Source organism: Prionailurus bengalensis, chromosome A1 (genome assembly GCF_016509475.1).
Source record: "Prionailurus bengalensis isolate Pbe53 chromosome A1, Fcat_Pben_1.1_paternal_pri, whole genome shotgun sequence".
Lineage (NCBI taxonomy): Eukaryota > Metazoa > Chordata > Mammalia > Carnivora > Felidae > Prionailurus > Prionailurus bengalensis.
The window spans coordinates 44,828,210-44,846,373 of record NC_057343.1 but is presented as its reverse complement, the minus strand read 5'-3'; the positions used below and the strand labels follow the sequence as shown (position 1 = coordinate 44,846,373).

The window sequence follows — 18,164 nt, the reverse complement described above, 5'->3', positions numbered from 1 at the left end:
AAAAACCAAGGGTCAGATGCTTAACTGACTGAGCTACCCAAGCGCCCCATGAAGTTTTCATTTTTTTAATTTAGAAGTAGTGTTTGTTGTTGTGATAGAAAATCATGAGGAAAAAATCATAAAAGAAAGCAATTTTGTCAGTAACTCATTAAAATTCATTTATGTAAATGGATGTCTATATTTGATTCTTTTTCAATATATTGAGACATATTTACTAGCAAAGGTTAAATTAAAGAAAAAAGCCAGTCTATTTCTTTGTTCCTTTCTCCAATTGTACATTTAGGTTCTATATGTCAGGAGTAGAGCATATAATGAATGCTTAAATATCCTGTCTGAATAAATCAATGGATGGATTAATGTACACTGTCTGATGGACTGTGGCTTCTGATCTTAAATTCTACCAACACTATGGTTGGTTTTTTTTGACACTGGTTTAGACCAATACTCAAAATAGTTATTTTGTTTATTTTTATAAATATTAGGTATAGATGTTACTAACCATATGTATGTCATATGGTCAATACAAATTTATAAATATTTTTAATATTTTATTTAAATGAAGATATTTTATATTTTTAAGGTAGATATATACTTCTTCATGAAATTGTTTGCTATTGTTTTAGTTATTTCTAGCAAATAATTCTACAATCTTAGTGACTTAAAATACTTTTATAATTGTTTCTTTTGTGATTAAAATCTTTCATGATTATGTGTTGACTGGGTTCAGTTGGGCTACTCTTCTACTCTGCATGATATTGGCTGGTGCTACAATCGCGTGGGGCTCAACAAGGCTTTAATATTTGCAATCATTCTCTGGCCGAGCTGGCAGTTAGGGCTGCCTCTCACCTGGTATCTCAGTTGATGCTTTAGCCAGAGCACTGTGGTTCTCCTTTAGCTGGATATTCTACCATATGGTAGCAGGGGTTCCAAGACACGGGAATCCAAGGGAACGGGCTCAGAGAGGGCAGACATCCAATACAATGAATCATCAGGCCTCTACATGCATCACACCTATTAAAGTCACACTGGCCAATGCTGGTCACAGCAAGGAAGGAGTGGAATACTCAAATGTATGACACTAAGAGTATGGTTCTTTAGGCACCAGCAAAGTGACAACCAGCACAAATATGCTTGTATGTTAAAAGTAATTTCCCATATTGAAATCACATTTTTATATGTAATTATATGAAGTCATATATATGTATATATAATACATAATATATAATATATAATAATATATAATATATTTTACCCTCATTTTATAGCTTTACTTGTTATCAGTTAACTCTTTGTTTAGTAAATCACTTGGCAAATAACATAAAATTCTCATGTCTTTCTATTCATTTCTTTGGGGGAAGTTACTGAGGTCATGTAATCTGACTCCTTTCTCTGCCTTTAGGGGAGCCAGTCCTGTAGGTGTGGCCTGTAGTCACCAGCCTTTGTCTGGAGGCACTGCCGTTGTGGGCTCCTTGGTAGGTGGAAACAGGAGCACCAAGAGCCACAAGGGTTTATAAATGACAATAAAGAATTAATTTCTAGGGCCTCTGTGTCTAGGCCCATGGAAGTAGACAAGCCATGAAAATCTGTGGTGGTATAAAATCTGAGTCCAGGCAGCAAGTTATTAGGAAAATGATTGATTTCCTTATATGTATGTTGTATTAAACCAACTATTTTATATGAGAATTCCTAGAATTAAATTGTTTCAGGGTAGATAAGTTTTGAAGTAGAAACAGTTTTCCCTCCATATTCTAGTTTATTACATACAACATTTTGAAAAAAATCTAAATAATTTTGGTGCTATCGTGATTACCTTTTTAGGTCATATTTTTAGTTACACATGAAATAGTTATCAAAATTTACTGTGTTCTGGGTCATAAAGTAAACCTCAACAAATTTCAAAAGTTTGAAATCTCATAGGGCATGTTCTCTGATCAACAAGGAATTAAACTAAATTAAACTAGGGAATTAATCAGCTGTTTGTTTTTGTTTTTGAGTAAGTTCAATGCTTACTGAGGGGCTTGAACCCACCAGCCCAAGATCAAGAGTTGCATACTCTATAGACCAAGCCAGCCAGGTGCCCCACATTCAACTGTTTGAAGTTAGGAGATACTTTGAAATGATATGTGACTCAAACTGGAAAATAATTTGAACTTAATGATAATTAAAATATATATCAAATGTTGTGGGATGTAGCTAAAGAAATTCCTTTTTAAAAATTATATTCCTTTCACTACAGATTTTTCCAAATGCTTCACGCTAGACTTGGTATTTCTATAAAAAATACAAATTCACACTATCATTAAAAGAGGTCTTGGGGCACCTGGGTAGCTTAGTCAGTTGAGGATCCGACTCTTGATTTCGACTCAGGTCATGATTTCATGATTCGTGAGTTCAAAACCCATGCCCAGCTCTGGGCTGACAGTGCAGGGCCTGCTTAACATTCTCCCTCTCTCTGCCCCACCCTTGCTCACATTCTCTCTGTCTCTCTCAAAACTAAATAAACTTAAAAAAAAAAAAAAGAGGGGCCTCCCAATTTTCCCAAGCTCTCCTCAAGATCTTATTAGAAATGTACATCATGAAACTCTGTTTATACCACACAATAAAATCATTTAAGGTACCATGCAATTTAGGCAGGACTGTTTGAATTACTGAAAAAGTTCACATAAAGAGAATACCACATGTATCATAAATTGCCAAGAGACGAATCTACTGTGACATGTAACATGGGGTACTAAGTTCTAGCATTTCCAAAGAAATTCTTGAAAATAAATTTATTGACTTAAGTGCATGTACTTAGCAAGTTAAAAGAGCTGAAAAGCAAAGAATTAAGCTTCAATCTCAAGTTATAAAAATTGGACTAAAACAACTACCAAAACAGAAGTGAAATAGTGATTGAAATATATTAACAAAATATAAAGCAAACATGAAATTGAGAGGATTAAAAAGAAACCTAGGTTATTTCTCTAAAAATATTTGCAATAAAATTTAAAAGCTAGTTGCTAGATTGTGAAGGAAAAGGAGAAAAAAATTACCTATATCAGAAATGAGTAGGGACCTCTGGGTCCCTAGGTCATGGTTTTGGCTCTTGGTTTTCGCTCAGCTCAGGATCTCAAGTTCATGAAATCAAGCCCCGTATTGGGCTCCATGGAGCCCCCTTGAGATTCTCTCTCCCTTTCTCTCTGTACCTTTCCCCCCACCTCAAAATGAATAAGCAAATTTTAAAAATAAAAGAAATGAATGAATCACTATTATGAGACTCTAAAAAGAGACTATTTGAATATTTGTGCCATTATTTGAAATTTTAGTTGAAATGAATTAAATGAATTAAGTGAAATTATATGAATTAAATTAATTAAATGAAATTTATAGAAAAGTAAAATCTTTTATACACTATGTAGGAAATAAAAAAACAAGAGAAACAAATTAAAAAAAGATGGTTAAACTCATGAGCATAGATGCAAACATCCAAAAGAAATGTTAACAAATCAAACCTAGATGTGAATGAAAATGGTAACATATCTCAACCAATTTGCATTTATTCCAGAAATACAAGTTTGGTTTAGCATTGAACAACTAATCAATGTAAATCAATAAGTCATAAATAAACATCTGAATAAATGCAAAAATGATAAAATTCAATACCTACCATAATAAAAACTCTCACCAAACTTGGAAGAGAAACTAATAGAAAAGTAGTCAAATATTGAAATATGTTGTTTTGTGATTTTCATTAGGGAAAAAATGAATGTTAATACCACTTTTTTCAGCATTTTATTAGAGTATCCAGTAATAAAGCAATAATGGAAAGAAAATTAATCATTAGAAAGGAATGAATAAAACTGCCATTATTCAAGGTTACATGATAAATATCTAATGATAATCTAACCACAGTCTAATTAGAAACTATTTGATTTAAAAAGTGGGTTAATAAGTTTGCTATATGCTCAGTCAATATATGAAATTAATTACATTTCTACCTGCAAACTATAATAACAAAATTAATGTATAAAAAGTTGCCATTAGGTGTACCTGGCTGGCTCAGTCAGTAGACTGTACCTGGCTGGCTCAGTGAGTAGACTGTGACTCTTAATCTTAGGGTTGTAAGTTCGAACTTCATGTTGAGTGTAGAAATTACTTAAAACTAAAATCTTTAAATAAATAAATAAATAAATAATTGCCATTAAAAAGTTTAAAAAATGCCTAGCAATGAATCTTACAATAGATATGCAGTACCTCTAAACGGAAAATAAAACATTGAGAAAAGTTTCAAAAAATCTTAAATAAATGGAGGGAAATGCCACATTCATGGAACAGAAGAATTGTCCTCTAAAATGTTTTATGGATTCATTGCAATCCTTATTTAAATTGTAACTGTTGGGGCAACTGGGTGGCTCAGTCAGTTGAGCATCCTACTTCGACTCAGGTTATGATCTTACTGTTCCCAAGTTCCAGCCCCACATTGGGCTCTGTGCTGACAGCTCAGAGCCTGGAGCCTGTTTTGGATTCTGTGTCTCCCTCTCTGTCTCTGCCCCTCCCCGACTTGTGAGGGCGTGCGCACGCTCTCTCTCTCTCTCTCTCTCTCAAAAATAAACATTAAAAAATTTTTTTTAAATTGTAAATGTTTGTCGAGTGTGATTGTGGATGTAATGTTGAAAAGTTAATCCTATAATTTAAATAAAAATGAAAAGGACCCCAAATCTCAAGAAAACTTTGAAGTACTACATGTTACAACTAATAAAGTTACTTTAAGATATTGTGGTAATGGCCTAGTACAAATGAGTAGACAAGTGAAACAGATTTGTGTTCAGAAATAGAATCACACATATGAGGAATCTTGACTTATGGCAAAGGCAAAAGAGCACATCTCATGTGGAAAAAAAATCAGTTTTAGCTCCATCTCATCTCATACCAAAAATCAATTCAGGATGCATTTTAAATGTAAATAAGAAACAAAGCTTTTATAATATAACAGAGGGGGTAATCTTTACAGTTTTAGGGAAGTGAAAGATTACTTAAACTGAATCTGGAAAGAGTCATCCATAAAGACAAATATTCCTGTTAAAATACCTTTCATCAGGGCGCCTGGCTGGCTCAGTTAACAGAACATGCGACTCTTGATCTTGAGGTCATGAGTTTGAGGTTCATGTTGCATGTAGAGATTACTCAAAAAGAAAAAAAAATTTAAAAAGGTCCTTCCTCAAAAGATAGCATGAAGACTAAAAATTTACCCCAGAGAGTGGGAAAAATATTTGCAACGCATTTAACCAACAAAGGCTTTGTTTCCAAAAATTAAATTCTAGAAATGATTTTTCAAAGAACTTAAAAACATTAGAAAAAGTCAGCAGAAGATTGGGAGAGAGCTCTTGAAAAAATGACTATTGGGAAAAACACTTGGAGTCATCAGGGAAATGCAAATTAAAGTCACAATGTCATACCAGGACCTACTAGACAGGCTAAAGTGAAATTAGCTAATACCTACCACATGCTGGAGAAGATGGAGAGCAACTGAAAGTCTCATGACACTCATGGTGGGACTGTAAATTGCCCAGACTCTATAATACCAATTGGCAGTATCTACCACATTTCAAAATATACCTCCTCTATGACCCACAAATTCTATTCCTAAATACCCATTAGATATGCATATGTATGAAAATATCTGAGCAAGGATGTTTATAGGAACATTTTTACAGTTGTTCTGAAGTTTTTAAAAATTAATTTTATTAAAATTAATTTATTTTCCATTCCTGTCATGAAAATTTCTGAAGTCAAGGTACATCTGTTTTGAAAATCTCATGAGGCCTGGTAGATATTCGTTTTCTTTACAGGAAAAATGAAATTATTTATTTTTGACCAGCATTATTGTCACGCTTGATTGCCTAATTCAAATAATTTATGAAAATTCAACTATAGATCGTATAATTCATTTCCTGGAAATCTAAAAGCTCTTTCAGAGAAGTTTACTTTTGTAGCATGGATCTCATCTTTTCTTATTTCTCTTTTTACTTATTTGCTTTGTTTTGTTTTACAGGCGAACAAACCTGGCTACATATCTCTTCTATGTCATTTAATTTGCTTTGTAGCTGAATATTGCCATACAAGTTTAGGAAAATGAGTATTTTTAATTTTATTGGTTACTGAGGTAATGCTTTTATACTTAAAAAGTTTCCCTTTAATATTTTAAGATCAATTTTTATCCTTAAATAATGTAAAAAAAAGGGGGGGGGCTTAAAAAACTAATGGTACCTCAAAAGCTTCAATGGAGATTTTCAATGAGACACTAAGTTTTGTTCTGTGACTCTCATATGCCTCCAGCAAGTTTTCATTTTATAGCCAATTTTAGCCCCTACATGCTGGCACTTCTCTTTCCTGAGGGCTATAAAGTTTAATAGAGTCCCTGATACAGAGCTCACACCGTGACAACAAAGGCCAAGGTGAGATGTAGGAAAGGCTGACAGCCTAAATACAAAAAGACAGTCAACCCCCTCCCACTCCACCTTTTTCTCTTTCAAAAAAATGAACAGGCAACCAGAAAAAAAAATTGGGGGAACTTAGTGAAAACTAAGTGAACCCCACCCCCAACAAGACAGAGTTCACTGTTAATAATTGTTTGGGAAATGGTTATACATCTGTGGATCCTCTCCTAAGGTAAAAAAAAGTCCGTTTATTTCACTTTAGGGGGTTACAATTTTGTATATCCCTGGGCTGAAAGGTGAATCTATTGAGTTCTGAATATAGAAAAATTAATTTAGAGTCCTTAATGTAAAAAACAAAATAACCACTAGTAGGTAACCTTGTATTTGTGTATTTACTTTCTAAATATCTAGGAGAGAGTGTGTGTATGGGTAGGAAGGGGTTGGATTGTTTTTGTTTGGGTTAGATTTCATTTTTGAATTGCAATATATAAATTTAAATTTTCATCATTGCCAGATATGAATCAAAAGTTTGTTATTACAAAAAAAATACGTTACATAGCACTGAAGACAGGTATATCCAATCAAAGGTCTGGATTTCTAGAATGCATTAAATTTGTAAAGTTCCCTTTAGGAATTTTGTAAAATTACATACACATTTTATACACACACACACACACACACACACATATGTATATATGTATATATATGCCAGTATATATATATATATGACATCTATTTCTAAATATAGAATGTATTTCTAAATGTGTACTAAATATAGGGCATACTGGCATTTTCTTATTTTCCCCTGGAATGTGAGTATTTGAGAATTGTTCAATATTTGAGTTTCACTTAAAATTTCATAAGTCTTCAGAAATTAACTTATTATTTCTTCACACACTAGTGTTGGCTATTTTCTAAGTTCTTCTGCCTTTTTGCCAAGTGACAAAGTCTGCTTTGCAGACAATAGTTGAAAAAAATTCTATAGAGCTGAATAGCAATTAAATGAGGGATAAAATATGACTTCAGAAAAAGCTATTTAGGTGAAGTGATTGTGACAGAAGCCAGCCTGGATTTTACTGAAGAATGAACAAAGTGTAAAGAACGTTCACTTTTCACTGAAATTAAAGTGTATTATACATTCTTACTTCTAAGGTTATTTTTACTACAGATCTTTCCTGACAAACAAAAAACTAAACAATACAATAAACTTCCCTATACTCATTACCCAGCTTCAACAACTATCACCAATGTGTCATTCCTGTTTCAGCCTTTCCCCTTCACTCTTTTTTAAGTATTTCAAAGAAATTCTCAAACATATCATTTTAGCTCAAAACATTTCTAAATTCATCTTGAAACAAACAACCAAAATTGAACAGGACTTTTTTTTTAAACATAACAACAATGCTATTATCAGTACTAATAAAAACTTAAATGATTCCTTATTAAAATCTAATTCCCAGGCTATATTAAAAATTTCAACATACCTCATCTTTTAATAGTTGGTCTATTTGACTGGGGATCCAAATAAGGTCCACTCATTTTGTTCTCATGTTGAAGTCAAATTTATTTAGAATAGCTACTTCTTCCTAATTATTCATTATAACTGTGGCTTTTGTTTGTTTTGCTACTGAGTTTTTGGAAAATTCAGTCAGCTAACTTATAAAATGTTACACTTTCTGGATTCTACTATTTTCATTCCTTGAGATGTCTTCTCTTCCTTTACCTCTTCCTTCTCCTGCTCTTCTTCCTCCTCCTCCTCTTCTTCTTTTTTGTCCTTATTTTTATTTTCTTTTTAATTTTTTAATGTTTATTTATTTTTGAAAGAGAGAGAGAGAGAGAGACAGAGCATGAACGGGGGAGGAGCAGCGAGAGAGGGTGACACAGAATCTGGAGCAGGCTCCAGACTCTGAGTTGTCAGCACAGAGCCCGATGGGGCGGGGGGAGGGGGGGGGAGGGGAGGGCTTGAACTAATGAACCATGAGATTATGACCTGAGCGGAAGTCAGATGCTTAACCGACTGAGCCATCCAGGTGTTCCAATTTTGTCCTTATTTAAAAAAAATCTTTTATATTTCAAAATGTTCATGATAAGATTTTGATGGCATAGATTAAGTGTTTATGTGTGTCTATCGGTGCCTGTGTTTGTGACGTTTTGAGTTTATTAACTACAGCATGTAAAATTACATTTTTATTTGCTAGATAGCATATGGTTCATGGTGGTCCTGGTTTTGGAGGCATTCAACCAGTCTCTCATTTCACGTAAATTATCTTGGCTGTCACAACCTTTCCAACCATGGCATGTAAATGCATGTAGCATCTTGGATAACATGAATACAGAGAAATATAAATTTCAGATCTTTGGGGTATTCTCAGCCTTTTCTTTTGTAACAACCTTTGTTTTCAATAAACTATAGTAGGTTTTTGTTTTGGTTTTTGGTTTTTGTTTTTTTTTTTTTTTGCTTGATTGTGTTTGTTTCTTTGTTTTAGGCGTCTGTGGGTTGAAAGTTTCAATTGGTGAAACATAAGATTTGAGTAGAACAAACTAAAAATATGTTTGCTGTGCCTGTTAAGAAAAACAAAAAAACAAAAAACTTTGACCCCGTCTTCTTTTATATTTACTCTGCTTGGCTTGTACTAGCTTTTTCATTTCCGTATCTGAACTTGCAGGTGCAGGTTAAAGGCAAAGAAGTGGTTTAATCCTTCTTAGCTGAAGTAAAGTCCATTCACCAAAGTATTCTTCAGGCTTCTGCCACTCAAAATACAAAATATTCATATATAATGTATGGAAATCAGAATTTCTGGAAATTAAATTATTTTTGGTGTAAATTCAGTAATGATAACTTGGGCCCCCTGCTTCATTGTCTTGATTTACCAATCTCTCCTTTACAGTGAATCCCAAATAAAGCCACTAAAGCACAGTTCTGTTCATGTTGTAATTATTTTCCCCAAGTTTTGTTACTGGAACACAGAATGCTTTCCTACCCATCACACAATGCATACGCTGATCAAAAACTACCCTTTCAGGTACTCTGCTCTTTGTTACCTCCCTGAACTTAGCCACTCTTCAACCCTGCTTTCCTCAAAGCTGGCCATGCATTTTCATTAGCACTTCAGATTTTTTTTTTTTTGCATAAACTTCTCCTTTTCTTTCTAGAAAAGTTAGGTTACACTTTCAGACCTGATTTAAAGGAGACTTCAACTGTGGGGGAATTCCATAATTCTCCCAGATTTTTAACCATTATTTCCATATCATTACCATAGCATTTTGCTTATGTTTGTTTGACAGAACCTCATTCTACAGTGGAAAATAGTGGCTTACATATCCGACTCCCTTGGAGAGAAATCATGATGCAAATTTTTCTGCTAAGTGACTGTGCATCCAACTAAGAGTCTATGTATATTTTTTAAACACCTTAAAGTTTAGAAAGCCAGACATTGTGGATATTAACTCTTGAACATCTGCTCAAATGATTGAGCTTTTAGAAAAAACGCAGTTTTGATTTTCATGGTGTGCTTTTGAAAGAGTATTTTCCACATACTCAAAGTTGAATGTGGTTAGGATATGCTATGTCCTATTTTCCTTACATTTTAGATATGATCCCAAAACAGACACATGGACCATGGTGGCTCCTTTGAGTATGCCCAGAGATGCTGTTGGAGTCTGTCTCCTTGGTGACAGATTATATGCCGTTGGTGGCTATGATGGGCAGACATACCTCAACACTATGGAATCCTATGATCCACAAACAAATGAGTGGACACAGGTAAGAGTGTTGCCAGCATAATACTTCAAATACAAAAATTTACTTCATTTACTTCGTTCTAAATTTCCTTGAACCCCAAGTGATTGATTTAGCCCATTTTCATGTTCATTTTGTAAAAAGTTCACTAAATCACATGTTTTTGTGTACTTTTCTCTTATGTATTTTGTAATTAATAAAATTCATATTAAAATGTGATATTCATGCTTCAATGGGATTTCCACTTTATTATAAGTAATAACAAGGAACAGTAACTGAATTTTAATTAGCTGAAACAAAAAAAAATCAAAGTGGAATATATTGGTTCACAAAATCCTAACTTTAGCATATTTGGTTTTAGAGATAGCTGGAATAAGAAGATGGAAAGCTACAGAAATCAACTTCCTGCCTCCCATTTTTGCTTTACTCCCTTTATTAGGCCCACTGTTACCGACTGCAGAGAACATTTACCATGGAGTGGAGATGCTAGAAACTCCAAGTAGCAATCCTCACAGCCAAAAACAGAAAACAAAAACAAAAACAAAACACCTGCTTTTTAATTAAAAAAACAAAACAAAACAACAACAAAACAGAGAAACAAACAGCAAAGGGCTCTAAATGATCTGTCATGTAGAAAGTGCTCACTCCCAGACAATCACTTTGGTCAGGAAGATTCAGTGAAATAATTAGCTGATCTTAAGTGAGGTGCTATCCCTTGATGTACAGTACACTGTAGTTAGAGACTCAGGATAATGCTAGAATAAGGCAGCTCCCTGTCTGGTCACATAGCTGAGGATTCGTGTTGCACGTGGGGGTGCTGGGGGAAAATAAAGGCAGTGCAACCAAATTATAATGGAAAACCCCTTATTCAGTATAACTACTATGACCTCACTTTTAACGGAGGGAATGGATATATTCTAAGACTTGTGTCCTTGTATTTTATTACTTTCTACTCCAAATTTCTCAGTGTTTCTATTATTCCTCCCCTTTATCAGAAACTTAGAAGCAAGATACTATTCCAATAAACAAACCATTTCCATCAATGGATGCAATGAAATTCAAAGGTCTTATTGAGTTGAAGCAGAATAAGAACCTCATCTGCTAATATTCCTCAGTGGATGGAGGGTTCCATTTTTTTGAGGGGGGAGGGATTGCAGAAATTGAACAAAGTTTATCTGAAGAACTTGAACACTGATTGAAGTAAATTTCTTTTAAAGATACTTACTTTTAAAGATATATAACTTCCTTGATTGTGCCAGTTTCGATATGTTCAATCACAATATTGAAATAGGCTGAATCTGAAGTACAAAACTAAATTCCGAATGTCCAGACTGCCTTATGGATCATACCCTTCCCTAAGAGAAAATCCTTTGATTTCACAGGAGATAAATGAATTTGGCTAAGAAGGAAAAAAGAAGGCAGAATGAAGGAAAGAAGGGAAAGTTTTTGGAAAACTGGGTCGTGTGATTTTCTGTGTTTCACTTTAATTCTAAGAAAAGAATCATTTCCTATCCAAAGAGCAGCAAATATAAAAGCAGTTTGTAATTATTGCACTAAGTTTTTAGAGGATATATTTTAACCTATCCTCCTTCTGATTCCCTAGTGTTTACAAAGGAGACACTGCATGTATTAATGATTGTTGATTTGCCAAGGAAATGTACCAGTTCAATGATACATATTTAAAATGTGCCACTTTCACAAATGAACATCAAATAAAGGAAGTTTACGGGCATATCAATGATAGAATGTAATCTTCATTTCGTGTTTATAATAATGAGCCATTTTGCTTATCATTCTTCTGAAATTAAAATCAAAATAATCTGTGTAGTAATAATAGGTAAAATTCTCCTGAAGACTATTTTCCCTCATCTATATTTTACTGTGCTGTGTTTTGGATCATATAACAATTTACAAACAGGAAGGTGGTATTTAAAATGGTTTAAAACAGCTTTACAAAAATGTTTTACAACAACTTTGTTTACGTACAATAAACATTCATTGTAAAGCACTTAAATTACTCTAAGATTTTATGTCCATATATTTTCATTATTTATATTTTTAAGATAGCAGACACACACAAAATCACTTTGAAAATTTTCAGGATTCTCAGTCCCTGGCAAAAAAAATCCCATATGTGCTGGACAATGCCTGTTACTTTCCCTCCATTTACCCCATAAATGGAAAAAACCAATATGTTATCCTATTGATCATTGGTGTCCCCAAATGGCTGAGCATTAGAGTAAAGAAACAAACTATATTAAAATATCGAAGAATGTATATTTGGAACACTTCCTAAACTAGCTAATTATAAATAATGTTAATAGATTAAGGATCAGTTTCCAGATTCATGTCTTAGATAGTTTTACCGAGAATACATGCATACCTGTATACATGTGTACGTATGTGTGTGTGTGTGTGTGTTTTAATAAATTTGACTTTGTCATTTAACACTGGGTTTATTTCTTCTGTTTTATTTGAAAAAACAATATGTGTGCTTCAAGACATAAGAAAAGAACTTTCTTCCATTTTCCCTGGTATGGGTAAAATCACCCTTTCGTGTGTTGTCTTGGCACATTGTCATAGTGCTGTTATGTTTTATCCACCCGTAACTCTAAAGATAGTGTGTGATTTACTATCATCTCCCCGAAGACTAGCAAAATTGCTGGCACGGAGTAAGAGACAATGTGAGTATTTCTTAAATAAATTAGTTGAATATTACTGTTGCAACTCAGTTCTGTTGTGTATGAGTTTAGTTTGTTTACACACAATAGATATATGGTAGTATCCCCTTATCTGCACTTCTGCTTTTCCTGGCTTCAGTTAACAATGGGCTGCTGTAGTTTGGGAGCAGGTGATCCTCCTCCTGATGTATTGTCAGAAGGTTAGTTGTAGCCTAATGTTATGTAACAATGCCGACATCATTCACCTCATTTCATCTCATTACATAAGCATTTTATCATCTCACATCATCACAAGAGGAAGGGTGAGTACAGCACAAGTTATTTTGAGGGAGAGAACACATTCACGTAACTTTTATTATAGTATATTATTATTATTGTTCTATTTTATTAGCTATTATTGTTCATCTCTTATGGTACTTAATTTGTTAATTAAACCTTATCATAGGTCTGTATGTACAGGAGAAAAACAGTATAGAATGTGTTTGGTACTATCCATGGTTTCAAGCATCCTCTAGAGGTCTTGGAACATATTCCCCCTTCAAGAGGGGACTACTGTAAAGAATAAGTTCCAGGGGAACCTGGTGAAATATCTACATTCTCAGTTTCCTTTTTATAATTGGTTCTGTGGCCAACTTTTCTAGGTTGTCATTCTAGGGTTGAAGGTGCAACCCTGGAGGGAGAACATAGCAGGTTTAAAAAATAAGTAAAAATTAATTAATTATATATATATATATATATATATATATATAAAATACAAAGTTAGAGCAAGGGGGAAAAGGACAAAATATCTCTTAAGTATTTAAATGTATTTATGGAGAATATATTAATGCTCAAAATAGCATGATAAATTCTGTGGTAAGGGAAATACTTAGCTATATGATAGAATTTAAGTGTATTGGGTAGAGAAATCTTCCTTCAGGAAATGGCATGTACAATGAGGCCTGACAGGTGGCTAACAGTTAATCAGATAAAAATATGGGGAATGGTTTGGTTTGCGAAACAGAATTTGCAAAGAACTGCAGGAAGAACATGTAACATGTTGTACTGGCCAAAAATAAAGTGGTGAGCAAGGAATTTGGAGACATAAACAGGGTCTATATGAGGCAGGGCCAGAAGCCATGTTTTTAGAATCTTGACTTTAATATAAGGCTGAATGGGAGTTAATGAATTTTAAGCAAGGAAGTAAATAATCAGAATTCTGTGTTAAAATAATTGCACTTGATAGGATGTGAAAAACAGGAGAAAGCAAGATTAGAGTCAGAGAAATCTGTTAGGAGGTTATTTTACCAATCCACTGTAGGGGTGGGAACCTTTCTTTACTCCTAGGTTATTTGGTTGGTCTCATAATTAAATTAATATAAGATGGATGAATGGGATAAAAAATTAATTTTGTATGTATGGGAACCGCGTAAAAATACGAGAGTCAAAGAAGTGGCCAAAGCAGGAAGCTTTATTCTTTTTCAACAAAATGATAAATTTGTGATGAACTGACAAGGGATTTGAGCTTGTGGTAGTAAATTGGTGAAGAAGTAACAAAGTTTACTTATACAGCATTCTTGGCTCTAAATTCCCTATCTCTGGTGATAAGGATGCCTTCTAGTGTCCTGGTACAGGGAGGTTAGCTTTCACATGGGAGATTTATCTCCCGCTTTCAGTGGGACCAAGGAGGGTCAGCAAGTCCTTTCTGTACCAATCATCTCTGAAGTACCTTTAATTCAAAATAATCAATATGCCAAAGTGGCATATCCTGGGGTGGCATACTGCAATGCTTCACACTCAAGGTAAAATTGTAATGTGAACTGACAAGAATAGGTATAATTAGGTTGGATGGAGAGACACTTATAGGACTTGATGATTATTCAGGTGTAGGGTTGATGGGGTAAAACTAAAGGTTATGGATGTACCCTAGGTGTCTATCTTGAGTAACTTGAGAGTGGTGTCATTAACTGGCACAGGAATCACAGGAGGAACAACACATTTTTGCAAAGAAGTGCAGAGATTTATTTTTATAAACACACTCATGCATGTAGGGAGATGTAGATGTAGATATAAAGTGAAGCTATTCATGTTATACTTTTTCTAGAAACTATGCACAGCATTTCTCAGTATTGAATGAACATTGGAGGGTATTTGGGAAAGTTTTCAAAAATACAAGTACCCAATATTCATCCCATTCCTATTGAGTGGTAGGGCATGAGCAAATATACTTTGTAAAAGTTCGTTAGTTGACTTTGATATGAAACAATACTTTAAAAAGAGGGACAATGGAAGGAGTATGTGCATTTTGGAGTGAGATACATTTCAGTTTGTATACGTTGCTTTATATATTGTTCCCTGACGTTCCATTCACATACCTATCACAAAAATAACAATACATAATAGGATTATAAAGATGATGTGGTGATCTATAAAAATTATTCTTAATACGAATGAAAGGAATAAAAAATTATCACATAGGAAGTTGCTCTGTGTGCTTGTGTGTGTGTGTGTGTGTGTGCGTGCGCACGTGGGTATGTGTGTTAACTCTGCAAAGGGATGGCAGGTAACAGTAAGTACATTTAACAGAACTGTAGATATGGGTGGTGATTTTCATATTAGAGAGTGAAACCATATCCTTTCTCAATCAATAAGATAATATATGTGATCTGAGATTATTTTTCTCTTAGCTGTTTTATTTCTTACATTTTATTCACTTTCTTCTCAGCTTGGGATAATATCCTGTAATTTCTAGCCTACTCTGATATTTTTATGTGCATAAATTATTCTTAGAAAACTGTAATGAAAATCTTTCATATCAAAATGCTCAAATTATTCAACTCTTGACTTACCTCTATGGAATAAATTTTCATTACAAAGTGTAAAAATTATTGTTTTTAATATATTTCTAGCCAGTTTCATATTCAGGATTATTAAAAACATCTCAATTCTCATTTTGATGACTATCATACGGTAGAATTTTTTTTAATAAGCACTATAGAAATTGTAATTATGGCTTATTTATGACAAAATATTGAAGTTACTTCATCGTATGTCTCTGTTTAGAATGAATGAATAACACATTTAATTCAGTAGACTGTCTGGGGAAATAACTTCAAAATTATTTCAGTAAGTGTAATAGCTATTTGATCTGAAATATATTCCAAGATACCACTATGAAGTATTGTCAGAAATGTGTCCATGCAAGCCCAGAAATAAATCTTCATTGGAAACTTTTCTATAGTATCTTTATGTCACTAAAAATCATTAAATATCTTATTACTTGTATTAAAAATCCCATAAATGACTGCAGGTTTTAACAACTTCAATATGCAAAGTTTTGCTCTTTTGTAAATGCCATTTTCATTGTTTCCATTTTTATTGTACTACTTGTGGCTAAATTGGGAAAATAGAAGCACATGTATTTATGATTTTAACACATATGAGTGTTTTAAATATATTACAATTTGTATACTATTCTATGACAGTAAAAATTGTCTTAAGTTGTGTTTCATCTTTTTCAACAGATGGCTTCTTTGAATATCGGGAGAGCAGGTGCCTGTGTGGTAGTCATCAAGCAACCTTGACTTATTTTTATTTGGAGAGATTTTATTTGCTGGAGTGGTTATTTTTATAACAGAGAGCAAGAATGAGAATTTCCTGAGATGAAAATTCTTCAAGAACAAGGATTTCTGTAGATTTACCTACTGATGTCAAAGAGGTAGACTATCAAAAAGAATTATAAGAATAAAAAAAAAAAACATCAAACTGCTGTGAAACAATGTCTGGCCGTATATTAGTTAGTTCAGGAATGGTTATTGGTAATTTGTTTTTGTATTGTAGAATACAATAACTAAAGTTACCAAAGGCTTGTTTTTTCTTGAGCAATTAAGAGGAGAGACCAATATTTGTGACACGGATAATTTCATGACTACAACTCATTCAATTGTTTTATTAGTTTGTGGCAATATCAAAGAGGTCAAAGACATGATATTTCATCTGACAGAACCTGATTGGTTTACTATTTTCCTAATCAGTTGTGGTCATTCCAGGAGGCAGAATGATATTTCATTAAAACAAACACGCTTCTTCCTCATTTTCTCAACTATGAGAACAATTAGAGAAACAGATTCATGCCTGTCTCTTGCATTCAGAAAACAAACTGTTCTGCTAATCAAAACTGCTATATCATCAGAGTGGATGGTTGAAATTTGTTGCAGCCGTATTAGCAATCTGAAGCTGGCAAACACAAAGGATTGTTTTCATTAGGCTTACCACATTGCTTTGCTTTTTGAACACACTGAGCCAAAGAATCAGTACAATTATGGGCTTTTGCCTTATGTTGAGTTCAGTGTAAGCATGGAAGCTAGTTACTCTGAATGTTATATATATCACTGCATGTTCAAGTCCTTTAGAAATTTGTTCATAAAAAAAACAAAAACAACTTAGAATTTTGAGGGAGAAATCTATGATCCATTCATTTGGAGTATTAATGATCATTGTTAGAAGGAGGGCAGACTCCAGATTCTCATTCCCCATTTTTCAAACTTGTTACATTGATATGCACATTATTTTATGCCAAATGTTTGTAATTGTTTAAAGCATAAAGTGGAAACATTACACATTGTCCTTAATAGATTCATGTAAATTTTAAATATAATTAATAAATGATAGAAAATTTGCTTTTATCACTGTATCTTTCTTCAATAAATTTTAATTCAAATCTGAGTGAAAAACTGATAAGGCTGGGGCACCTGGGCGGCTCAGTCAGTTAAGCATCTGACTCTGGCTCAGGTCATGATCTCACATCACAGTTCATGAGTTCCAACCCCGCATTGGGCTCTCTACTGACAGCTTGGAACCTGGAGCCTGCTTTGGATTCTGTGTGTGTCTCTCTTTCTGCCCCTCCCCCCCTCAAAAATGAATAAATTTCAAAAAATAAAAATAAATTGATAAGGTATACTGTAGAGATAGGGCATTTTTATTGCTTGAGTTTTCAAAATAATCAAGGAGTATGTATCTCTCTCAAAATGTTTATTTCCTCTTAAACATTACACTGACATCAAATACAATCTTTAATTATTGCTTTCTTTTGTAGTCACTCAGTTGAGGTTGTTAGAAATAATGCCTACAAAACACACATCACATAATGAGTGCTGATAATTGTGCAGGATCTAGAAAAGGTGAAAAGAAAAATCCTCTTTGAGTCAGAGTAAGCCATGGGATTGATTTTTATTGCCGGATGGAGAAAAATGTTTGAAATATAATAACCAAGGAAAATATTGATAGTTTGTATAAAGGAAATATTAGGAAATCTAAATTTTCCCAACATATACATATGATCAAATTTAT

At 33.5% G+C, this 18,164-nt stretch overlaps 1 protein-coding gene across 1 annotated transcript in view; it reads left to right on the top strand.

Moving 5' to 3' along the window:
- The window catches only part of KLHL1 (kelch like family member 1), a 367,352-nt gene extending 349,852 nt beyond the window's left edge, over nucleotides 1-17,500 (top strand). The window contains exons 10-11 of the mRNA XM_043580333.1: nucleotides 10,008-10,179; nucleotides 16,340-17,500. Coding sequence (XP_043436268.1) covers nucleotides 10,008-10,179; nucleotides 16,340-16,399 — 232 coding nt within the window. The 3' untranslated portion in view covers nucleotides 16,400-17,500. The remainder of the gene's footprint in view (nucleotides 1-10,007; nucleotides 10,180-16,339) is intronic.
- The last annotated feature ends 664 nt before the right edge of the window (nucleotides 17,501-18,164 follow it).